The sequence below is a fragment of the Saimiri boliviensis genome, chromosome 5 (genome assembly GCF_048565385.1).
Source record: "Saimiri boliviensis isolate mSaiBol1 chromosome 5, mSaiBol1.pri, whole genome shotgun sequence".
Lineage (NCBI taxonomy): Eukaryota > Metazoa > Chordata > Mammalia > Primates > Cebidae > Saimiri > Saimiri boliviensis.
The window spans coordinates 35,730,960-35,757,796 of record NC_133453.1 but is presented as its reverse complement, the minus strand read 5'-3'; the positions used below and the strand labels follow the sequence as shown (position 1 = coordinate 35,757,796).

The following is a 26,837-nucleotide window of genomic DNA, read 5'->3' as shown; positions in this document are numbered from 1 at the left end:
AAAGTCAGTTCCCTAACCAGTCTAGTGAAATGTAGTACCAATTAATCACCAGCTAATTTTCAGGGGGTTGTGACCTCCATATTTGCAGTCCACTCACTGCCTTACCTGGCCCTGGGGTATCTCTAGCCTGGAATATGAGGCCACCCCCAGGATATTTGAAGCTGCCAAAACTTTTATTATAGGGTACCAAGGTGACAGGCCAGGGGACAGATATGCCCATTGTGCCTACTCCAGCCAGCACTGACCTATTTTAGTCAGAACATTCTGTGTGGTTTGAAAACCCTAAAGATACTCATACAACTCAAGTATATGTGAAATCCATCTCTTTGAAATTTTTAATGATATAGTAAGATATCATTTTATCTATCAACCTATCAGTTCTTTATCTGTCTTCAGAAGGAGGTGGCTTTGTCACCATTCTCTGCAGAGGTTTATTATCTGAGAACTGTTGGGTTGTCTTAAAAGCAGAAATATTTCTTTTTTTCTTTTACAAAACAGACTGCTCTATTTGTAGCCAAGTCTCATAAATTAAAATACTTGTCAAAATAAATGAATAGTATGTTTGTTATATTCATGACTTAAAATCACATTTGATTGCCTACTCATTAATCCACAAAATTAAGCAATACACCCTGGATTGCAGTCATTAGTACAAATAAGCAACGTTCTTCTAACAGTCAGATATCATGGAGAACACGGTACAGTTGTGTTTGTTTCAAAACGATGTATGTTAATGCACAAATTAGTTTTACAATTTCAAAAGATTTCCTCTGGAAGAAAATCAAATACGTAGACACAGTCCACCAGGAGACAAGGTTGTAATCGTAATATACTCACTAGTTTTTAGAGGTGGAAATCGTAAAATGCAATTTTGCATTGAACCTCAAGGATGGACAGAAGTTATTTTTCTGTGTATGGGAATGTATGTGGTATGAAGGTGACCTTTATCTCTAATAGGATGGAAAAGTCAGGAGTAGGGAAATGGTGTCCACACCAAAGTGTAGATATTCATATGACAGAGGCTTTGTTCTCCTGCTTGGATGTAGCAGAAAATGTAGATCATTCATTTACCCAAGGAATTTTTTCCCATGTACCAAGTACCATACTTGGACCTTGGAATATAAAGTCAGTTTATTTTTGTTTTTTCATCTGTAAAATGGGAATAACGGTGGTTTTATTATAATAGGATTTCTTATGAATATGAAATAAAATAATACATTTCAGCACTTAATACAGTGCCTAGCACATAGTAAGGGCTATATGAGTATTTGATAAATATTTTTAATGGTGTGAACCATAGTTTCAAGTAGCCTACAGTTGACATATAGGTAGGGACAGGTTTATCAAGGACCCTCATGCTGTGTGACAGGTGATGATACAGTCATGGATATAGCACTGTGGGACACCGGAGAACCTGGTGCAGATTTGTGGTGGCAGACTTAAACTTTATTTCAAAAGTATTGACAATGTATGATGAAGAGCTTGAAGCTGGACCAAGACCACACCCATATCTGTATGCTGGAAAGACCACTTTGGCAATAGTGTTATAGTTAAATGTTAGGAGGCCAGATTGGAAGTCAGAAGCAAACCTGCCCTTTCAGTGCTCCTGGGGCTCATTTAATTGTTAGAGAATAATCTTTGCAGAAATAAAACAGCCTTAGGTTTCAGTAAGTTATTGCCTTCAAGGATTTATCGACATACCTATGGATGGTGGTGGCAGCATTACGCTTTGGCTGAAAGATTGCCAAAAAGTATGTTTCTGAGACAATTCTATCTTTGGTTTGGTTGGAGAGTAGAAATTGTAGGGAAGGAGGGAAAATGAAACTAAGCTAGTTAAATAATATTGAATATGGATGTTATGATATTATAAATGTATGTAGTACTTTATGATTTAGAAATACTTTCCATATACTATTTTATGTCTTCTAGTGTTGGATATACTGCTTCAAATAGAATATTCTTTAATAAACGCAGGTGAGATGTATGTGATTTAGTTAAGACTAACTTGAAGAAAACCACTTGTGTATGTGTGTGTCTTTGTGTTCATGCATTTTAAATATCCCGGCTTGTCTTGTGTCTTCATTTCCTCCCACTATTTAAAAAACCCTTGAGTTTGGAAAAACATTAGTCTACGTAACTAGTGATATGCTGGGTAAATGGCAAGTAAGATGATTGAGATCATCTTTGAGAATTTTCCAGACACTTTAACTCAAGTATTTTATCTTCCATCTTTGCATGTGTCTGTTTTCTTTTTATGTACATTTCATGGGTAGCAACAATGTTATTGACAAGGTGGGTATATTGCATTTTTAAACTTTCTGACATTTGTGTTATTCTTTGATGCTTGACACTTCTCCCTGCTTTCATCCTGGCTTGCTTTTTCCATAGTTAATTCCCAGATATCTCTAGGAGAAGGGTTTCATGGATGCCACTTGACCTCCATGGCACCCTTTACCCTACCACTGCTTGAGATAGTGAAGGGCACAGAGACAAGAACCTCTCAGGCGTCCCTTTTGTATATTAGATGTGAGTTGTGAATGTTGTTTAATGAATGGTGAGTGTCCATAAAGACAGTAAGTAATACAGCAAACACAAATTCAAAATTCTCACAACACTTGTCAGGTAATAACATATCATCTTTGAAATTTTAATTGAAGTCAGAGGAAAAAAATGTGATTCAATATAAGATGGGTTTAATGTATATCTGGCTTCTTTAGCAACATACTACATAATTTAAAAGCAGTAAATATATATTTGGCTGAAATATGGGTGGTTATTTAATAGGGCATATTTTTGTTACTATGGGACAATTCAAGCAGATGCATCTTTAAAAAGTGATAAGGATAAATAGGGTTTTTGGTACAGTTGAATAAATCATGTTATTTTCTTCAGAATAATGCTTAAGGCTGTAAAGTTTATAAAGGTTCCTGTTACGGATTTTCAGTTTGGGGAGGAAATGAAAATAGGTTTATCTCATTTACTGAATGTCAGTTGAACTTTCTGGGAATCAGAGCTGTTATGTCCCTGCTTTGAGGATGTTAGAGCTGATGCTTGCATCTGATGAAGATGCTAATATGAATCTGTTAATTTTTAAAATCTGGATTAAATGCTTTTAGCTAGCTGTCAAAATCCTGTGAAGGAAAAGAACGTACTTTAAAACCTTTGTTTAAAGTGTCATAAAAATTAGCTCACGTAGCCAATTGTTATTTAGTTACAAGCAGATGCATACATTTAAATGAAATTCTGCAATTTCACTCCCTTCCCAAAGGTGATAATGTGTTTTTCTCTACTTGTGAAATTGTTGTAATTTCACAGTCTTACTTAGATTTAATTGTGTTTATTAAGATTTGAGACAAATGATTCCAATTTTATTTTATAGGATACTGGGTTTTGTTGTTGTTGTTGTTGTCTTTTAATTTAACTCAATAGTTGGAATATGTAGGAAACAGTAAAAAATATCAGTACATTGTTTAGTTCAACAGTTTAACCCAAAGCCTTCAATGTGGCAAATAAGCCTTTCTTAGGAGTACATTAGTTCACTTGACATGTAATTAAAATAGAGCCACATATTTCTCAGTGTAATCACTAATAAAAATGCCGTTATAAATACAGTTTATTGTACTCTGTAGCATTTGGATGACTCTTTTTTTATTTTCTACATAGGCTAAAGATAATAGCATCAGATTATAAAAATTCAGGCTATAAAAATGACAGAATGCTACAGGTTGGCAACAGAATAAACCATACCATGAATATTGAGAGACTCTGCAATAAATGTACTTCATGGCATTTATTGTTAAAATATTTACTTGTCAGCATAGAAGCTAAAGTCATTGGTATATTGCGTCAAGTTATGGTTGACAAAGAACAGACAGTACAAAACAAGTACTGCTAGGCAGAAGCCCGATAAAGTGCTGTGTTGTCTAAGGATTGTGTGTTCTTGTGTGATGAAGAACAAGAATAAAAGCAAAGCAAAAATTACCTATTGGTTGTGTTTGATCTTGGTACATTTTGTGTTCATCTGTCAGTCCTGTGATGAAGAGATTAAAGAGAAACAACAAAGTAAAAGCAGAATAGGGATAAACAAGTCAAGTGGGAGTCAGTCTGGAAGCCAGAGAATGATAGCTGTGGTAGGAATAGAAATTAAATTTAACCTTTCATTGTGTGCCAGCCTCTATGTTAAGCATCTGGGCATGTTAGGAATATTATTAAGGAAGTTAGCATTCTACCTAATCCCTTCTCACCCCACCCCTCCAAAACACACACATGTTCACACACACCTTTACTAGTGATATTGATCATAATAACCTTAGTGTTTTAGTATAAAAACAGATCTGAGTCCTTGAAGGGATATTGATGAAGAGAAACTGCAGAGTACATGGCTCTTTTGATCAGATCTGTTATTCAGGGTCGTGGATATTGTAAATTATCAAAAATTCTTTATTTTTATTTTTATTTCACTTTAAGTTCTGGGATACATGTGCAGAAAGTGCAGTTTTGTTACATCGGTATACATGTGCCATTGTGGTTTGCTACACCTATCAACCCATCATCTAGGCTTTTAGCTCCTCATGCATTTGGTATTTGTCCTAATGCTCTCCCTCCCCATTCGCCCCACATTCCCAGCAGGCCCCAGCGTGTGATGTTTCCCTCCCTGTGTCCATGTGTTCTCATTGTTTAGCTCCCACCTATGAGTGAGAACATGAGGTGTTTGGTTTTCTGTTCCTGTGTTAGTTTGCTGAGGATAATGGTTTGCAATTTCATCCATGTCCCTGCAAAGGACATGAACTCATCCTTTTTTATGGCTGCATAGAATTCTGTGGTGTATATATTCCACATTTTCTTTATCCAGTCTATTATTTGGGTTGATTCCAAGTCTTTGCTGTTGTGAATAGTGCTGCAATAAACATGTGTGTGGTTGGGCGCAGTGCCTGTAATCCCAGCAATTTGGGAGGCCAAGATGGACAGATCATTAGGTCAAGCAATCAAGATCATCCTGGTGAACATGATGAAACCCAGTCTCTACTGAAAATGCAAAAATTAGCTGGACATGGTCACACATGCCTGTAGTCCCCCAGCTACTCAGGAGGCTGAGGCAGGAGAATTGCTTGAACCTGAGAGGTGGAGGTTGCAGTGAGCTGAGATCACGCCACTGCATTCCAACCTGGTGACAGAGTGAGACTCCATCTCAAAACCATACATGTGCATGTGTCTTTATAGCAGAATGATTTATAATCCTTTGGGTATATACCCAGTAATGGGATTGCTGGGTCAAATGTTATTTCTCATTCTAGATCCTTGAGGAATTGCCACACTGTCTTCCACAATGGTTGAACTCATTTACACCCCCACCAACAGTGTAAAAGCTTTTGTTTGTTGTTCTTGTTGACTTTTCTATACTTTTTACCTTTACAAAGTAAAGGAATGAGAAAAATACGGAATGATTTTCTAAAATAAGTTTTATGAATATCACTGTTTTTCTGGGAGAATCTTAGTTTCAGATGTTCCTTTCAGAATGCCCCTGAGTAACGTAGGGGTGAATGCCTACACTTAACAAAGCTAGTGCCTAATCTTTGAATTGGGAACACCAGTCAGCCTTAGCAATTAATATTTAGTTATTAAAAATAATTCACACATATCACATTAATATATTTCCATGTGCTTTCCTAACTCCTGCTTAGAAGATAGATGTGTTCCTGAGAAATATGCTACACCTCTGTCTCTCAAACAGGGGTATCCAAATCATGTGATAGACATTTCACTTTCCCAACGCCTCCTCAATCGTACAATCTTTTCATATTGAAAAGAAGTGCAGAAAGCTGGTAGGGTCTAATATGTGAAATTTTCACGACTTTGAAAATAAAATTGAACACTTCAGTTTTGAGCTTATGACATATGTCTTCAGACTGTGTCTCCACTTACTCTGGAGTTTTATTCACATTTGTTGTTAAGCTACTTGAAGGGACATTTTTAAAAAGCTTCACAATACATGCATCAAAGTGGTATATTGGCAGAAAGCTGGGTGAAGGAGTGCCTGGGGACAGACTGCTAACTCCAGCACCTCTCTATTCAACCTGAACCCCTATTCATCCAGTGACCAAATGAGCTGACTATCCTTTTTTGAAAGTGAGTCTGAAGAGGAAAGAGAAGATACACCATCTCCATTTTTGGAGTATGATGTGGCAGAAGCAGTTTCCCCCAGTGTTGAATCAAAAAGGAGGAGTTTATCTGCCATGATTTCCAAAGCGAAACCAACAATAATGATAATGATGACACCTTGAGCATCTTAAGGTTAAATATTGACCATTTATACACATTCATTTAATTTAAAAAAATTGAATGTTCATTCTAAAAGCACGTAAAAAATCTAGGTGTCTCTTGGTGCTGTATTAGGTTTTAGTATCTGTTTTGCTTTAGTATCTATTTCACTAATTTTTTTCACCAAATATATATTGAGCACCTATTGATGGCATATTCACTCTTCAAGCCAATGGGGATACACAGTCAATAAGAAACTGAGGTTTCTTATGGAGCTGACATTCTAGTGAGGTATGGAGACAGACAATAAAATAAGAAAAGCCGTGATGCTGAGAGGATGAAATGTGTAATAAAGTAAAACAAAGGAGAATGCAGGGAGTAATGAAGATGCTGCAATTTAGTGTAGCCAGAGAAAGCCTGGCATTGGCTTAAAGATCTGGAAGACAGAGAGAGGAACAAGGCTTGCAGGCCTCTCGTGGAAGACTGTTTCCAGCAGAGAGAACAAGAAACACAAAGACCCTGAGGAGGGTGCGAAGGCAACAGTGTAGCCGGAGGGAGTCCTGAGAACAAGGGGCGGGATCAGCAGAACACGGTGTCAGACATGGAACAGGAACCAGTGACCTGATGGGCCATTGCAGGGACTTAGGCTTTTTTTCAAGTGAGGTGGGAAAATATTACAGGAGTCTCATCAGAGGAGAAACGTGCTAGCAAGAGCAGTCTGGCTGCTGTGTTGCGCACGAGGGGAAGAGGCAGTGGGTAGAAACAAGGGGTCTCCTCAGGAGGCTGTTAAGAAACACATTGTAGCTGGGTCCCAAAGTGGTGGCAGTAGAGGTGGTGAGGAGTGGTAAAATAGAGTGTATGAAAGACAGAGCGAGAGGGAGGGAAAGAGAGCTGAAGGATTGCTGTAAGGTGTTTGGTCTGAGCAACTTAGAAGGATGAATTACCATTAATTGGGATGTAAAGAACTATGAAAAGAACTTTGGAAGATTACTTTTTTCCGTTTTTGACATGTTTGATTAGGAAATGAGCCTGGAGTTAAAGAAGGGCTGGGTTGCATCACTTAATTTTTTGAATTTATCACCCTGTAGAGTTATATTAAGCCATGGAACAGATGACATCACTAAACACATTTAGATAATGCTTTTTAACATTTTTAGAGGCCAAATCCAGAAGATAAAGAAGAAAAAGCGAAAGAAAACTTAATGGAGGGCCCAGAGAGAGAAGGTTAAACTGAGAGACTAGTATCTTGGAATCCAAACTTTGAGAAGGCAGTGATCACCTGTGTCCTGAAGTCAAGCCAGAGAAGCATCTTTGGATTTAGGAATCTAAAGATTGCTTTTAACCTTGATAAGAGCAGTTTCAGTGGAGCTGAGGGGTGAGAGCTTGACTAGAGTGGCTTCATTAAAGAATGGTAGGAAAGAGATTGGAAACTGCTGTGTAGACAGCTCTTTCAAATTTTTACTTTAGAGGGGAGGCAAAAAATGGGGTGTGACCTGTGGTAAGTGGTTCTCGAAAAGAGGTCATTGGTTTGTTCAAGAGCAGCACTTCTAGTGTATTCATAGACTGATCTTCCTGTGTCTATATAGGGATTAGATGCTTAAATACAGAGATCTTGTGGGGAAAGGAGCTTTGAAAGTAAAGATTGTGTGAACAGATCCTTTTGGACTATGGGGTCTCCTGGAAATGCCAGCATTGCAGTAGGTGGCATGAGGACACTGGCATCACAGAAGGAGACTGGAGGGCAGACCCAAAGGAGACAGAAGGCAGCAGAGGAGGAAGCATCCAATCCAACATTGCCTGTTTGCATTTTGTGTAGGGTGTAGGTAAGTGCAGCCCCTGAGGTGTCAGTGAAAGTTCTTCCACGTGCCATACAGATTTACACGAAGTGAAACCTTTACACAAAAGCTTTTTAAATAGAATTCCCTCTTTAATGTTCAACAAATCTCTGTGAGAAAGATAACTTTGATTGGGTTTAAAGGCAAGGAGGGAAAGCTATTTCTATGCACTAGATTCTTTGGAAACCAGTGTGCCTTCTGTTGAGGGACTAGAACAGTGGTTTATGTTAATTAAGGAGTCTCTGTAACACTGTCTTCTGGGCATCTGCTACCCAGGAACATAGGTGTTCAGATGGCTGAAGTAATCCAGTTAACAAGGACCTGCAATATATGATGTAAATAAATTATCAATGTTGAAACAAGCATAAGTCTGGATACTGTAGATGTTGAGATGAAGACTGGATGTAGAGAGTCTCTCATTCAACAGGCAACCCTGGGGGCCATGACAGATCAGGAGCTGGCCCTCTTCTTCCCAGGAGCAGAGACTTTTCATCCATTCACCATAACTGGGCGCTAATTGGGAAACAGTCTAAGCAATTTATTTCAATAAAAGAGCTTATGAGATTTGGGGAACATCAGGTCTTGCTATTATCATCTTTAAGAAAAGTCCTGTATTGCTCCGGTCACCAAAAAGTGGAGTTCACATTCTTTAGGGCATAACACCCTCATGGACAAATTACAGACATTCTTCAGTGTAGCCTCTCTTTTTACAGTTTTCTTTTTGGAAAACAGCTGCAGTATAGGAAAATAATTTCTCTGATTGAAAATCAAAAATGCTAGATTCCACTACTAGCTACCAATTAGTCAGTGACCTTGGGAAACAAAAATCTTGAAGCTACTCTGCTCTATTTGATAAATAGATGTAATATTGTTACTACTTAGACTGTATGCTTGTATGGATAAAATGTGCGGAAAACAGTAAAGTGTCTTAAGAAAAGTTATTTGTCTTATGAGTTATCACTTTTAAGCTTTTATATTATACTTCTAGTTGATGATCTGTTTTTTCTCATCTTTCCAATATTTAAGGCACACGGGTGAGTTAAGGATATCCTATGAAAGAAGAGTAAGATATAACTCTTAGCTTACATTAAACTGTTCATAGTACCAATGCAATATGCTACTGCCTAGTTGATTGGTATATTAAATGTTAAAAGGAATATTACTAATGTGTGTTAGAATTCATGAATACACAAAATTGAAGTTATTATGTAACAGAAATAGTGATGAAAATCACACATCCACCACATTAAAAAATTGTTTTTATTTTCCTTTTCAGGATTTAAAGTGTTAAATTATTTGGCTGGATGATGAGAAAGATAGATTTCTACTGATTATTTTTATACTAGAATAATCTTTCATTATTAATCTATTAAAGTCTTATCTCAAATGAGTTCATCAGTGCTACCAGTTAAAAATAGAAAATGCATGTGCTCAATTTCAAGAATTAAAAATAATGCCTTGGGAGTAGCATTTCTTTTCTGTGGCAAGAGGATTGTTGGATTTTCCAATTAAAGAATTCTCCATACTGGAAACGTGTAGTCAATTATGAAAATTATTTCTGAATGGCCAATTTGCATATCCCTAATTGTATTCATTTCTTTTGAAAGACCAAACTTGAAATTTATGATGTTTTGTTTGGTTAACCCTGCACTTCTGTTACCAGTACTATTGCCAACAGGGTTCCCCTCTGAATGGGGCTTTGAGTGTCTTTCCTGAATAAATCATTGAATCATAAGTAGGTTTGTTTTATTTAATGAAGAGAAAATATCTAAAGATGTACTGCCAGTTTTTAAATTTACACACATTGCACTTTTGGGAATGATGGTAGCATCCTGGAACTACCTCCTGTACTAACATTTGACTTTTCCACACCAGCTGATGAGAAACCCTTGAAGTTTCTGAATGTTGGTGCTGTCCATTGGCCAAAAGGGCAGTTTCAGCAGATCTGTCCTCACTGTCTATACAGTAGTGTCTGTGTGATTACTTGAGTTTTTAAGGATATCTTGCCCTTTTTTAAATAAAAAATGACTTGGAAATGAACAATGAAGAGTTTTTATATTAATGATAAAAAGCATCATTTTCATGTAAAATAAAATTGATGTGAATAATTAGATTAAAATTACTGATGTTGAGTCTCATTGGACTTAGCACTCCATTGTACCTAAACCAGTCAACACAGAGTCAATCGTGAAGGAAATGAACAAAATTAAAGACATGTACAAAAATGGGATATCTATTTGCACAAGATAAGCACAAATTGCATATAAGTATACACACAATTTATGCACAGATTGTATCCACAGGGACAGATACAATTGGGAATCTTGTCATATGTTTTAGGTCTCTGAGACTGGAATGCCCCCCTATACTATTTATTATTCAGCTTTTGCATATTCGGCTTTCATTTTTGGAAGCACTCTTAAATAAAGAGATAATGAAATTATTTTAGGCATATTAGGAAAGGTAGGGTAGTGGGAAGGGAAAGTAGCCATTTCATTCATTTAAGAGAGTGAGTCAAAATTGGTTTCCTGTTTCAGGAACAGTCAAAATAAACAAATGAATAAACCAGTATTCATTATTTCCTGACCATGGTGCTTGTAGACATAATATTATTGAAAAATTAAGAGTTGTGGTATAGTAACATTAACGTTTTAAGATTGATGAGGCAATTTTCTTTGAAACCAAATAAAGATCACATTCAACTAGGTAGCGTCCTTGTGGTATGCATGTTCTACAAAGTAATTAGTGTTGTTGGATTTGTTTGTAGCTGATTGCTGTGTTTGAAGAACAAGAACCACTCCACAAGATTGAGAGCCCCAGTGGAAACCCTGCAGATCGGCAGAGCCCAGATGCTTTTGAGACAGAAGTGGCTGCCCAACTGGCTGTATTTAAACCAATTGGTGGGGAGATTGAAGTAACCCCTTCTGCTCTGAAACTAGGTATGTGTATTTTTAGTGACATTCTTTTCACTCGATTGAAGATTCATCAACATGTTGACTAGGTGTTCTTTCTTCTTCATGACTTTTATCCTGTTAATATTTTTATATCATGGTTTATCTTCTTTAAATTATTTTTGTTCATAGCTCTTTGTGGCCACTGCTGTTTAGGTAAGTGGATGCAGCTTTTTCTTGAACCAAAGGTGAATCAAAGTTGTATGCCCTTGAAATAACCTGAGGGAGTCATGTGGAAAATGATGAAGTTTGCCTGTATCATATGCCCATAACTTTTTTTAAAAAGTTCCTGAAAAAAAGTCATTTGGGAAAAGTCAAGGTTTATCAAAGAATCTAGGCTAGAAATAAAGGTCACTTTATTTTCTTTACCTCCCTCTTTTTCTCCCCAGACTCTAATCTCAGAGTTTGGGGGAAATGTTTGGAAGTCAGTTTTGAAATTCTTTTCTGATGATTTATTCAGACAAGAACAATTCATCCAGTAATTTTGCATAGAATTATTTTTCATTATGTTTGTAGAATGAGAAAGTAAATATTATTCTAACATTTCAATCAGTTTACAACTCCAAGAGAAATAACATGTTTGTTTTGGTGATACCTCCTAAAGATAAATTTAGCTCAATTTAACAGCATGAAGTTTTTGAAAATAATATCTAATATTATTAGATATTATTAGATATTATAATATCTAATAATACAGATATTGGTATTTATCTATAATATCTTGGTATTTCAAACAACTTTTTATGCCTGTGGAATGTTTGTACATCATTTTGAGACAACTTAAAGCACCTGTTATGAGGGAATTCTCAAGCTAGAAGAACAGAGGCTTATTCCACTTTGCAAAGGGCAGCTTCTTATTAATTTTAAAGCAAAACATATGCTTAAAATGGTTAGCATTGTATTAGTACTCATTTTCACATTTGAAATAAAATATGTACTGTAAAGTTAAATTTACATACTCTAATGCTGACAATCCATATTTCCTACTAATTTTTGGAAAAGCATCTGTAGTTCCCCTTTTAAGAAAAACCAAATGGAAATTAATGACCTATGGTCTTCATGGGTTTTCCTTTATCTTTTGGAACCAAGCTAGTGAAGCAGTCTGCTGGAATGTGGACATTGGAGGGCTTTGTGGCAGCTTCTCTTCATCTGGAGCCAGCCTTGTGGCTTCAGCAACCTTACAGCCCCATCATTCATTTGCATAATGGATGCCTTTTTATCCATTATGCAAATGGTATGAGAGGAAAATTAGGCAATAAGGGAAGACGAAATGAGAAAATTGCTCTTGCTTGTTTTAATATTCTATTTATAAGCAAGCACTGTGGTCTTCAAATGGCTGAACCTCAGAGTATCCCTGTGCCAGAGAATTTGCTTTTACTTTTATGAGCTTTCTCAGGAAAAAGGTTTGTTTTCTTCAGCTTATTTGTTAGACTATTAGAACAAGAACATAATGTTGAATGCAAGGAAAAAAAAGTCAGCTAAAATTCCCTTTCTTTGAAAGTATATTTTTTACTTCTTCCATAATGATTTTTGATAAGTCAGAGAAAACAGTATATATTAAATGAAGAGTACACACCAGGCACTGAGCTCAAGGCAGTGTACTAAGTCATCTGAATCCCTTACTCATAAGAACTCATTTAAGCCTCATCATACCTAATTAGTTGGCTTTTATTATTTTTATCTTTTAAGAGATGAGGAATAAGCAGAGAGAAGTTTAGTAATTCATCAAAAATCACATAGCTATTAAGTGGCCGAGCCAGAATTTGAACTCTTGCTGGCTGCAGTGTGAGGAACCATGTTGCTGTGCTGCCTCTGATATACAATTCATAAAACAACCAATTAATATAACTGTATTTGGCATTTATTCTGAGAATATATACCAAAACCCTGAAAATACTGAACTCCTTGGCCTACAATCTCATTTTACTTATTACCGGATTAAATGATGAGACTAGCTCACTTTTAGGTGGGAAACATTGCCTTCCAACCATTTGGCCTGAAACCTTGGCGTCACCTCCAGTTCACCGTTTCCTTCTACCTCCCCAACGCTGTCAGCTCTTCAGTTTCCTTGTCTACAGCCAGCATAGCAGGTCAGAGCTTTGCCATCAATTAGACTGTTGCAGAGGCCTCAGACTGACCTCTTTCTTTACACTGTCTGCTTTCTTCAGTCCCTACTGTTGCTAGAGCTGCCTTTCTAAATCACAAATCTGATTATGTAATATAACTCCCCTGCTTAATGACCTTCACTGGCTTCCCATCACCCTGAGAACCATATCCAAACTCGTTAGCAAGCTGATGCAGATGATTCCTCTGAATTAGCAGGAGAAATATGGGCAAGGATGAATGATGTTAAAATATTATTCCTTACCTACCTTCATGATTCTAGCAGTTTGAGTACTTGGCATTTTGCATTTCTGGAACTTAAAAAGCAATGAAAAAACATATTTATCAGGTTTTTGAGATAGAGAAGTTAAGGAAGTAACACAGCAAGCTTTCATCTCTGCCCATTCTGTTTTCCTGTCGTGGGCTCTGGGGCAGGATGTGGCCACAGGCTGCCCGCCTCAGGATGGAGAGATGTGGTTGGCAGTAGAGGCAGTATCCGTGGCTCTTTTGAGAGTGCGACCTGGCTGTGCTGTCTGGTCCACCCTGAGAGCCTGCTTAGGTGAAGAATGGGAGGGGCCAGCGAGAGGAGTTGCAGCCCCTGTGTTCCAGCAGTTCCTCCTGTCAGGGTGTTTGTGAAATGCCAGCCATTGAACCCTGGCCCTTCATCTCCCTTCCCCATTCAGCTCCTGTAGGCCATTGGAACTGGTTCTACTTTTCATGACTCTTTCACCCAACCTGGTACAATAGAAAGTAGGGCTTAATTTTTACTGGTTTTCTCATTCTTAAGGCCATTTTCTTAAGAAAATAGCGAATTTAATCTTTATCAGCTCACATCACTTTTCTTAATTAAGCAGACACAATTCAACAAATGTTAGGAATCAAGACATTTTTGTGATTACATCATGTTGAGCATCCAAAATTTATGTTTTTCTGGTATTTGATATCAAAATATACTCACTGTTCAGTATAATTTTTATATTTCTTTTTCCAGTGCAAGATAACCATCACAATATTCTACTAAAAACCACCAACCACCTTCTCCATACAATACATACAGACGTTGATCCCTCCCACTTCTTTATCTTCCAGGATATAATATTTATGCATGTGTAATATTCATATCCCAAGGCGCTTCATGATCTAGCTGCTTCCTCTCTGCCCACCTTTATTGCTGGCCACTCTTTCACAGTCACCTTAACCTGCAGCCACTGTGAACCACTTGCCATTCCAAATTTACTGCCTTCCAGTGTCTGTGCCTTTGTGGGTACTGTTCTCTTTACCTGTCTCACTCCTTTGTCTCTTTTCTACCTAGTGAACTCATATGTTCCTTTTAAGTTCAAGTTCAAATATGAACTTTTTCATGAAGCCTTGTCCAAATCTTTAAAATGGTCCAGTAAGCATACAATAAGTATTATTTCTTAATTCTTCATACAACAATCAAGAGTTAAAAAGATGAACAGCAGAAATCTTCCTACATAAAGGGGTCCATAATCACATGCCTTATAATCTAACGGGGTACCTGTTTTTAATTTATAAGTTGAGTTTTAAATCAAGTGGGCAATCACATAATTCATCTAAATTATTTCCTATCATTTATTTTCTAATGGATTTTCTAATGTAATTCTGAATGACTGAGCCCTGACTCAGCCCTAACTGGCATATCACTTTAACATTAAGATTCTATGGTTCTGAAATCGGCGAAAGCATTTCACCGTATAGTATAGAGATTGGTAGCCTGAGAGTTCATTTAAATGATGAGACATGGTAACCAAAATACCAGGTGAAATTGCAAAGAATATATTTCCAAAATCTATTTGGACTTGAAAACCACCTAGTCCAAGAATTTTCCAAGTCTTCTCTGTGAAACCGCATGGTTCTTCTGGGCATGTATCAGGGTTTCAATGGATGCTTGATTCTAGTTAATACATAACATTTATTGAGCATTTAAATTCTAGATGCTATTTAAATTTGTTCATTCTCTATCTCTGGACATATAAGATTGATTATGCTACTATGCAAGAAAGAGTGCAGAAGTCTATAAGGTAGGCAATAAATGGAATCCCAATGCTTATCTACCCCAAAAACCTACCTCCACTCAAAACACGTGTGCATGTCTCATAACGCGTTTTGTAAAATGCTAACCTAGAAATAAACAGTTCCACAGAATTTCATAATTAGAAATTGTCTAGGTAATCAATATTATTTTACAAATGAGCAAATAAAAGCTTAGAGTCAATTGTGTACTCTGATGTCGAGTAAGGAACTAGAATTGGAACCCACATCTTTTGGCTTCTAGAACAGTGCTTGTTCAGTTACAGGACTTTTTAAAAATTAATTGTAGACTTCAATTATCCTTATATTTTAAGTGATATATGTGATAAAATAGCACCTCATATCCTTTTGGAATTGAGATGGAGTGTAAATTAATAAATAGATACTATGAATAGCTATAAATCAAAAGCTACTGAGAGAACAAAGACCAGAAAGTGGATGTGGAGAAAATGTCTTTCAAATCCTATAAGTTTTAGAAATTAGTTTGCTTCTGCTTTCTCATCCCGTGTGTGTGTGTGTGTGTGTGTGTGTGTGTGTGTGTGTGTAGGAAAGTTCCACCAAAACCAATACACTAATGGAATCTGTACGTGTGGATTTTTTAAAAATAATGTGGATATTTTAATACACTTTTTGATATTTTAAGTATCTACATATAGGGCTGCCTTCATGATTGGTATCTGACCACCTCCTGTGTCCTAAAAAGCATTTTGTGGCCATACCCTAAGGTTGGCCCAACCCAGTCTTTGTCCCTTGAGAGTCAATGATATGGAGCTAGTTCTAGATCCTGCAGTATTTGATCTAGCTGCGTGATCAGGACACGTCATTTAACCTACCTCTATCAGAACCAAATTTTTCCAAACAAAAAATAAATCAGGCCACATTTGGGGCACATTCTAGAGAACTAAAAATTGAAAACAAAGCCTATCCAGGTCACTCCTTGATGTGTCACCACCACATCTCCCTGGGGCCACAGTTTCCTCATCTGTAAAATAAGCTGTCCTTTCTCCAACTGGCCATGGATGCTTCCATGAGTGTTTGATTAACATCAAGCTGAGTTTGACTCCAGCTCCATGCTTCTGCCAGTCTCCCTCCAATGGCCCCAATTAATTAGTTGTTTTGTACCTTTTGATAATTTTTCTCAGTACTTCTTGATTGAAATTTACTAACTTTGGTTCAAGCTTTCTTTTTTTTTTTTTTTTGAGACGGAGTTTCGCTCTTGTTACCCAGGCTGGAGTGCAATGGCACGATCTCAGCTCACCGCAACCTCCGCCTCCTGGGTTCAGGCAATTCTCCTGCCTCAGCCTCCTGAGTAGCTAGGATTACAGGCATGCACCACCATGCCCAGCTAATTTTTTTGTATTTTTAGTAGAGACGGGGTTTCACCTTGTTGACCAAGGTTGGTCTCGATCTCTTGACCTTGTGATCCACCCGCCTCGGCCTCCCAAAGTGCTGGGATTACAGGCTTGAGCCACTGCGCCCGGCCTGGTTCAAGCTTTCATGGGAAAATATTTATTTAGATAAATTATTTTAGCAATGTAATTTAAATAGTGTTTCAGGATAAAAAGTACTCTAAACTTGGCTGTTAAAATGCTTGTGATCTAGATTACCTTTATATAAAGTAATCTGATTAAAGTTTGGAGTTGAAGTGGTATGAGCTTTATTCTCTTGGGTGTTAAACTTTGAAGATAAGCTACTTTCTGTTTGAAAGTGAGTCTTGTTTTTGAGACTTGAAAGCTGAAAGGTGCCACAGATGCTTTATTGTTTCCATGTGTGTTGGTGCTTCTTCAGAATCAAAATGGAAATGATGATTATGTGTCTGTTATAATATCATTATTTTCAGAACACTGAGTTCTCCTTATTTGCGGGAGTGTTCAGCAAATACTGTGTAGCTGTCGATTCCTGTTGAAAATTGTGACCATTTTCAATCTGATTTTGACTAATTTACTGCATAAAGGAAACATATGGGAACATTTTTCTCAATTTTTAACCAAACCAAATCCCTTTATGGCACTGATCTTCAGGAAAACATAAAGAAAGGGGAAGTTTATTCCTTTAATTAGGCTGCCGTGTGTAAGTAGCTGCTGTGCCCGTAATGTGAGTTTAAGTATTGGCATCTGATCCTAGACAAACACACTCACACCACACACATAGCAGAACTAAAGCTCAGGGCTGGGTTGTGCGTCTGATGAAGCCTTTGAATTCTGACTACAAAGCATGTAAGCATGTGAAGGTTCCTTGTTGCTGGAAGCTCTCTGCTGTAGGCTGTTATACCCAGAGTTAAAATTACCCAGAGTTAAAATCGCTCAGATGAATCCATAAGTTATAATTTGGTCATTGAGTTACATCCTATTTGTTTCCTGTTGAGACTGACTATTCAAGAGTTAGCAGCTATAGAATAGCTTCTCTTTTCTTTTTTCTTCCCTGTGAGTCTGGTATTTTCTTTTTCCCCATCTACGCTTAGATGAATAATGTTGTAATTAGCTATGGTAACCTTGCTACGGTATCATCAATCAGTCATAGCCATATAGTCAACAAAGTGTGTGTGCTTGCCTTCTAGTATGACTATAACTAAATCAGGACCAGGGAGGCTACAGTGTTTCTAACCCATTTTGAACACCATTCTTCCTTTTTCTTCCTTTGCTACTGTTTTAATTTTTTTTTTTTTTTTTTGGTAGCAGGGAGTCTTGCTGTGTTGCTCAAGCTGGTCACAAACTCCTAGCCTCAAGCAATCCTCCTTCCTCAGCCTCCCAAAGCATGAACCACCATGCCTTGGCTGTTTTGATTTTTATTTTAGATTTTGTTTTCAGAGTAGTAAAAAAAGTAGCTTTAGGGGAGAATGTCAGATTGTTTACTCATTGAATATTTAAAATAAGTTTAATACTTTGTAAAAGGGCCAGTGGTAGTAGTTAAAGAATAAGCTCAGTACCTAAAGACAAGTAGCTCCTAACAAATATTTAAAGGTAATTACATATAGGAGTAATTTTTGTTTGTATTAAGTGTGTAAAATTAGGAGTAATATTTTAAATATACAATTTTGAATATGCCTGGCATTACCTCCTTTTGCATATGAAGTATATAGGCCTCATAGTTGATCAGTTTCTACCATTTCGTAAAAATAAAATGATGAGGTTGCTTGAAAATTATATATTTTATAAATGCATTTTAAATGAGATATTATTTATTGAAATTATATATAGTGTTACACTTCAGAAAAATAAAAATTACCACCATCCCAACAGAACTCATATTTTCATTTTTTTTGGTTTTACATTCAGTTAACTTCTGTATTTTAGTCTTATTTCGATTTTCTTTTTTTTCTACCTACTTCAGTTACCCTTTTGTCTCTTTAATTTTGTGTGCTGTATCTGATTAAATTTAGTACCTAAATTTGTACTAAGTTGGTTGTACTCAAATAAAATAAAAAATTATTAAAAAGAATTTACATTTAACCATTTAATTAAAATTATGATAGATAGTACATAAAAACCAAGCTTTTATTTTTGTTCTTTTTCCAGCTGTATTTTCTAAGTTGATTATGTGACCTCTAAAAAAACAGAGTTCACCATCTCCCCTTTGGCCTCTTACCAATGCCGGACCCACACTGAGACAGAGTCTGCAGATACTCTAATAAACAAACGGAATGAAAGGTCACCTTTCCTACTGTTCACTTGATATTAGACCCCTGGGTTTTTAAGCCTCTTTTGCAGATTGCTTTTAATAGTAAGTCCAGTGAAGCCATGTTTGCAGAGGCCTAGTCTCTAAGCAGTGAAAATATTTTCAGCACTGCTGTCATATTCAGCTTCTTGTAGTTCCCCTGATCACTGATAAAATGATTTGCAGTTTGTCCTTTTAATAAAGGGGAGAATAAAAAACAAAACCAAGCCATGCACCTCTGGCCTCTTCCCCATACCCCCACCAGTAAAAGCTCCATCGTCCTGTCTTGCAGCCAGACCCCAGATTGCTCTCTTCTGTTTCACGTACTCTGAGGCAGCTGAAATGCAGCCACACAGAATTGCCCTCAGTCCTTTAAATATAAGTACTGCTTTTCACAACCTAATAAGGTTTAACATGTCTATTACAAAATACCTTTAAATTACTTATCTGTATTAAAAATTTGTTGAATATATGACTCAGATTTTTTATTTATACATATTCATCTTTGTGGTCATAAAACAAATTACATTTTCTCACAAATTTCTAATCATACCTAAATCAATTATTTATAATAACCATGCTGATTTTTTTTTGCAGTTTGCAATTCAGGAATCTTGTTAACAATTTAATACACAGTAAAGCCCTTTTTGCACTGACTATATAAATGTAACGTTTAGTCTTTGAGGTGTTTTTTTTTTTTACCCCCTGTGTGTGTGATTTTTTAAATTTTCTTTCCACCCAGATGGGCAGGAAAAATAATAATAATAAAATCCACTAATTTAATTATTTACGGAAGATCCATCTTAAGGACAAGTCACTCAGAGTTGGACATGCTTTCATGACTGGCTCAGGATTTTCTCATTTGCTTTATCTGATAAAACTATATGATGAATTATGCCTCAAATATATACACATTTCATTATTTACTCTTTCTGTTTCGTACTTGAATTTTTATTAAGATCTTGATTTGGCCCAGTAAAAGTAGGAAATACTGAAACAGCTTGATCTGTTCATTCTCACACCCCAAAGTGATAAGGAAAGGTGACAGCCTTTGCTTAGCAATGGCCATAAGACAAACCATCTCTCTTTTGCTTACCCTTTTTTTGTTAAATGTTTACCAGATAAAAGACAAAGACCTCCCAGATATCACCACCACTCCTTGCCAGTTGATCTTTGAAACAATGCATTCATCATGTGGTACACAGAAAATGGTGTTCCTTCTGTTTACTCATTGACTTAATGGGAAAATGTTGCTGGCTATCAGAAAACACAAAGAACCTTCTAAAAAATCAGAATAAATTCTGATTACCCTTCTGTATAAATGTAAGACTCTATGCCAGAGTCTTCAGACACCTTTACAGATGGAAGGCATTTGGAACTTTGAGGGTTTTTTGGTGTATAAAATTAGAGGAAAGGAAATTATGTGGCACATCTTATTTTCTTTTTGTTTATATGGAACAGTTGACTATAGTTAATTAATGTATGTATGTGGAATATGGTGTGATCAAGGAAAATGGGCAGGCTTATTACTTTACCACAATCTGTTTAAAATCATAACACTTGTATTTGATGTTTTAAGATAATATTCACTAAAATAAGCCATAACCTTAATGTCCATATTGTTTCAAACTGTTGGAAAAGAATGTTGTTTTGTATCTTTTTGCACTACTTGACCTAAAAAATGGCTGGATAGCAACAAACTGAATGGCCTTGTGTCATTTGGTTCTGTATAAAAGTGATGATCAATTCAACTCTACTAGTGTTTTTAAAACAAATAGACTTTTTACCCCAGAGTACTGAAAGCATGAGGAAAACTTCTTATTTTAGTCACAGTTCAGGAATAATGTCCTTTGACCTTAAGACTTATTTTGGTGTTACAGTGAACTGCCCTTATGGCAGAGAGTTCAGTATTTACTCAGCTAACATCTGTTGTTTTTAGATGATTGAGCTTATGAATGCAGTTACAAAGATCAGTATATCCGGCGTCAATGCCAGAGAAAATAGTGGCATGCCTCTCATTCCCTTCAGTTAATTGATAATTATTTATTGATAGCCCAGTAGATTAAAAGCATTATGCTAGGATACCAGAAGAATAGAAAATAATACATGTCACAAATTCATTCCCAAGTAGCTTTCAATCAAGTTGACTTAAAATAAATTATTGGATGAATCTCTTAACTTGGCTAGGATTCTGAGCCAAGTTATATGTTTTTATCATATATAACTATTGTTCTAACATTACAGAGTATACAATTATCAAAACTTACATTGAAGAAAAATCTTACCTCATAATAAATTCAGATGGTCACAGATTGTTCATGTGTGTGCCATTAGTCGGTGTGCGATGTTTCCCATTGTTGGATTAATTGTTTGTCTTTTACTTTGGTCTTCAGTTGATGGGGAGGTTTAAGGTATTCATAAAAATTTAACTTTTCAGTCTGTGATTCGACAGTCTTCATTGACTCTCTAGTTTGGACAATGTTAATTTTATCTTCATTTAAGCAATTAAAAATACCTAAGGTCTCAAGTCTTTCCATTACTACCCACAGTGTCTTCTGCTGCCCCAGCAAGGTCTGCAGGGACCTACTGGGTTGGTGGATCAATGTCCATGCATTCATCCATCCATCTTTCTCCCTGAAGACACTTCAGTCAGATGTACTCTTTCCACTGTAGGTAGTGACTACAGAGACAAGCCTTCTACCCGAATGAGTTCAGCAGGTACACTGTTTAGAAGAATGTGTGGTGCCTCGTCTGGACCTCTTCTTACCGCCTTGCTTTATTTTCACTGAGTACTGTGTAAATTACTGATTGGAAACCCATGGGTGATGTTTTCCCTAAAGCTGTAGGCTATACCTCAGACCAATTTATTAGCATGGTATTAAGTGGTTTAAGCAAATTTCATTTTCAGTCCCTCTTGTGACACAAAACACCATTTTCCAGTTGAATGTCAAAATAGTGTAAACATAATTGGCCTATATGTAAACTTCTCTGTGTAAAGGGGTGGTTTGAGAAGGAGCATCTTGGCCATCTTGGAAGATGGTCTTTGATAAATTTGGAGAATGCATTTCGTGTGCTTTTCTCTTTTCATACAATTCGTTACCTTTAAAAACTTAATTTTCTTTAAAGTACCTTCCTTGACTGCCTTATTGTCCTGTTTTTAAAAAATAATATTTAGCATTTGTTTGATAGTTGTGACAAACTTGATGTCATAATATTCTGATGTGTAATAAGGTTATGCAAAGTTTAAGAGTTACTCCAAGTTAGGCAAAATTTTTGTCTTTAGTTCATTGCTTCTTAAAATTAGGCTTTTGTCTTAGTACCAAAAATATTGTACTTTATATCTTCTCTGATACCTTGGTGAAGCAAGTAGGCAGTGGATTATTTCCAAAAGAAATATGGAGAAGTACATAGATTATATAATTTTACATATTTACAGCAGTATAGTGTAGAAATTAAGAGTCCAAGCCCTGGAGGAAGCCTGCCTGGGTCAAATATGGCACTGTAACTTAAAAGCTGCGTAATTTTAGGCCAATTACTTAACCCCGGTGAGTCTGTTTCCTCATCTGTAAAACAAGGGTAATATTAGTAATGACCTAATTGGATAGTTGCAAGCAATGAATGAATTCATATGTATATGTAAATGTAAAACACATAGAAGAATGCCTGCCACGTATTAGGTGGTATATAACCACTAGTCACTGTTAATTTCATTATTATATTATTGATCTTTTGGAGGAAAAAATATAAAATCTCCTTGTATTTATTTAACTAATTTTTTAATTATTATTTTTTTTTTACGGAGTCTCCCACTTTTGCCCAGGCTGGAGTGCAATGATGTGATCTCTTCGTACTGAAACCTCTACTTCCTGGGCTCAAGCTCTTCTCCTGCCTCAGCCTCCCGAATGGCGGGGAATAGGGACTACAGGTGCAGGCCACCATGTGCAGCTAATTATTATTTTTTTTTTATCTTTTTATTATTATTATTTTTTAGTAGAAATGGGTTTCACCATGTTGGTCAGGCTGATCTTGAACTCCTGACCTCAAGTGATCTGCCTTGGCCTCCCAAAGTGCTGAGATTAGAAGCATGAGCCACCTGCACCTGGCCATGCAATTGACATTTTTATTTGATCTTTTGTTATCCTTATTTCCCATTTTAAACTTTCAACCCATAAGAGCATGTTCTCTCTTTTTCAAAAATTTAGATTCTGGTCATCTTATGCCTTTTCCTAAACCATAAAATTAACTTTTCTTTTTCTTCTCTTCAGACTTACAAGATAAATGGTAAAATGGCTTATTGAAGCCAAAACAATAGGCAGGGACATTAATCAGAATAGTATAATTACCATAAATTTTTCAAATAATGGCTTTGTGCTTGTTTTTAGAGATTTGTAGAAGGCTAGTTGCTTTGATCTTTTTTATCTTCAACTCAAGTATTTAGTTTTATGTCCTCACCCTGATTCAGCATATGGTTCACTAGAATTTTCTTTCACATTTGGTAAATGCGTGCTGTCTGTTTTGACAGTACTTTTACCCAGGGAATAGGAATTTGTTGTTGTTCCCTTACCCTAACTGACCCAGAGTACTGTATTAGCCAGGGTGCCAAGAGGAAACGGATGGCATACCCAAAGGTGTGTATAAAGAGAATTTAATAAAAAGATTCAGCAAATGAGGTGCCCAAGTTCTGAAAAGAATGGGGAACCCTCACCAGCTAAGGCCTGAAAGGGGTTAGGGGAGAAAATTCTGGTGAGAGCTGCAGATGTTGGAGAGAGGCCCTTAGAGGATCAGAACTTGGCAACTTATGGATGGCAAGTGCAGCCACTTTTCAAAGCTGAAGTTGGCAGAGGGAGAACAGCAGATAAACGCCCTGAGATTCCTCTCTGCCTACCTGCTGGTCTCCTGCTGATCCTTCCTGATGGCTACATTCAAAAGGCAGCCAGAGGGAAAATGCCCTTCAGGAGGCACTGAGCCACTGAATTAGAGCAGCCTTCAGGGGGCCAGAACAGGACTTAGAAGACTGGGGAGTGGCTTGGAGAGAGTAACCAACCAAACATCTATTATGTGTGTCTCTGAGATGAGTTTTTTCTACAGTGCTGATACAGATCAATAATGCTTTTAAAATTAACCAACAGATAATTATCAATGTCTATTAGGCATGGAGTGTCTCTTTTGGAATGTAAGGATTAGTAAATTTTGGTTTTTCCTTCAAGGTGTTCACAGTTCTGTGCAACAGTTCTCACCCCTTTTCTATTTGTATTCAGATATAACATGGGTGGTACTAATATAAACAGTATGCAGATAGGATAGTAGTAATCATTTTGCAATTCTCTTGTGCACAAAAAGTCATACCTACCTTTTGAAATGAGTAAGGAACTGTAACATTGCCCCTAGATAATAGATAACGGTTCAGTATTAAATAGACTGTGCATTTACTCACACTTCAATTGGTATAGATGTAAAAAAGATTAAGTCTGTATCTGATAAAAATTAATCCATTTTATGAATTCACAGTATATTCTATAGGACTTGTCTTTTTTGTCTGATTTTGCTTGAGGGGAATATTTCAAATTACGTTTGTCTGAAAGGAGAATGAATATAATTACCTAAATCTAGAACAATTAAAAATACTTCACTTAAAGCATACAAATAATTGGAGTGCTTTTTGTCTTGGTTTTCTCACATTATGTGGATGATTGCACCCATCTTCTACCTGATTTAGTTTTTTCTCCCTGAGTATTTTTCAGGAGGTTGTTACTGCTGTTTCCTTAGCTCAGTGACCTGAAGCATTGATTCTGTGAAATGTTGGTATGGCCAGTGCGGTTTGCGTTGTCCAACTGGTGGTTGGGCCTGATAATTTTTGACATTATGTAAGAGTTTCTTTATTTGATATTTTCATTCTGAAATAATATTACTGTTATTAAGTCTTGAGTAAATATTGTCATTAACTCTGTATTGTGATCCTTACCAACTTATGACAACTGACATTTATGAAGGTTCAAGCTGAGGCTTTAGTGGAGTGCATCCAAAAATAAAAGCATCTTGGCTCTGGGGGGAAGTCAGAGAGAGGAAAAGTGAAGAAGAGAAGTCAGTTTAAGGAAAGTTAAAGAAAAAAAAAAAGGACAACATTTGATATCATTAAATTTGATGCTTTTAGTTGATAATTAAGAGGAAATAATTCAACCTGTGTGGAGAAAATATGCATTTTATTACCTGTGAAGTAGTTAAAAATATACCATCCTGGCATATTGACTATTGAAGTTAAAGGGCACTTGAAAAACACCAGGTGCAAAAAGATCATTCTGACCTTCTTGCTGTTTCTTAAAAGCAGAAGATGGCATTCCCATGTGAAGGATGCCCTCCATATACTTGGAAGACATTACATCCTTATCCTTAGGATAAGAAGTTAAAACCAAAAGAATTCAGTATAGACATTATAAAATAACTCTTTTGAGCCTCTCCATATAACATAGTTGCATTTTCACAATTTACTGTTATTTACTCAATTCACTATAAAAGTAACTGACTCTAACCCTTTCTTTGGGTCTTCGTTTCTTTATGAGTGCTCCCATGCGTGTTAAACTTGTATTGAAGTTGTATGTTGGCCCCTGACCCCTCTTCTTTATGTACCCTCCTTGTCCTCACTCTAAAAAAAAGAAAAACATTTATATGAATTTCTTCTGTTAATCTGTTTTATGTCTGTCTAATTCTCAGATCCAGCCAAATCCTAAAAGAACAAAGGTGGAGTTTTGCCTTCCCGACACCTATAAAACATCTAAATCAAAATTGTATATTTTTTAAATATATGAGAAAATTTTCACAATAATTTCATGGTCAAATTAGCAAAAGAATTAATAAAATATACATTTCTCTTTAAAAGATCTCAACTTACACTATTGGACAAGTACTAGTAGATTTTGGTTAAAACACGTCAGTAATAGTCAAGATTTTTCAGTCTTCTCATTAGTTGTGACTAATCAAAATACTTTTCACATGTAGTTTGGATGTTAAAATGCTAACACTTTATCACTGAAATTGCTGGAGTTTCATACTGAAGGTGGAATGGACTTAAAATGGGGTTAACACACAAGGGAAAATTTGGTGAAATGATTTCATGGAGTTTCAAATTGAGACCAGTGATAGCCAGGGCCCTTAGGAAAAGTAGATGTTTCCCTTCTGTATTTAATATGAATAACATTAATATTAAAATAAATGTCAGTGTTACAGATAAGCCACAAAGGAATGTTATTGGATATGTGAGTTGTCAGTTATTCTGGGAGATGTTTAATTCAGTAGCAGGAAATGGAGTGGCCCTGGAATTTGTAGGAGGGGCTTTCTCCTCTTTGAGGACCCAGATGTCGTGGTTAGGAAGAGAAGGGCCATTTTTGCATTGCATGTGTGAGACGGGAATCCCCATCTTCACCCTCGTCAGGCACTTAGATATGGGATTAATGGAGCGCATCCATCAACTGAGAGCTCTCTCTAAGTACTGAGCTTACGTCTGGCAGAAGGAATGTGAAGCAACCCTGGAATAATCATCAGGAAAGAATTACTGCTCACCTTTGTTCCACTGCCCTGCACCCCACCCCAGATGACTGCAAGGTATCTTAATTCACCAAGTGTTCAAGCAAGACATTCTCTACAGCCCCAGCACTCACAACCTTAATAATGATTGTAGGCATTGCTACAAATTCAGTGGAATATCATAGGCTACCAGGTTAGAGACCTCTCTTAGTCTGTCTCTTCTCTCTCTTTCTCCTCCTTTTTCTTTCCCCTTTTCCTTTCCCCCCCATCTCTTCCCTTACATCCTCCTTCCTTCCCTCCTCTGTTTTCCCCCTCCCTTTAACCATCTCTCTCTACTCTTTCCTTCCTTGAACAATTGAAGGAATGCATTAAAGCCCAAACAACAAAATTGGTTGACTTCTAATACTTTTCTTTCTGAGGGATGATAATTTTATGAACTTGACACTAAAACTAAAAGCTTAAGTGG

The 26,837-nt window shown here is 36.6% G+C and overlaps 1 protein-coding gene across 5 annotated transcripts in view; it reads left to right on the top strand.

Annotated features, from left to right (window-relative positions):
- PARD3B (par-3 family cell polarity regulator beta) overlaps positions 1-26,837 on the top strand; it is a 1,103,682-nt gene that overhangs the window by 418,718 nt on the left and 658,127 nt on the right. For all 5 annotated transcript variants that reach the window (XM_074399193.1, XM_003925625.4, XM_074399194.1 and 2 more), the window contains exon 3: positions 10,861-11,032. In XM_074399193.1, the coding sequence (XP_074255294.1) occupies positions 10,861-11,032 (172 nt within the window). The remainder of the gene's footprint in view (positions 1-10,860; positions 11,033-26,837) is intronic.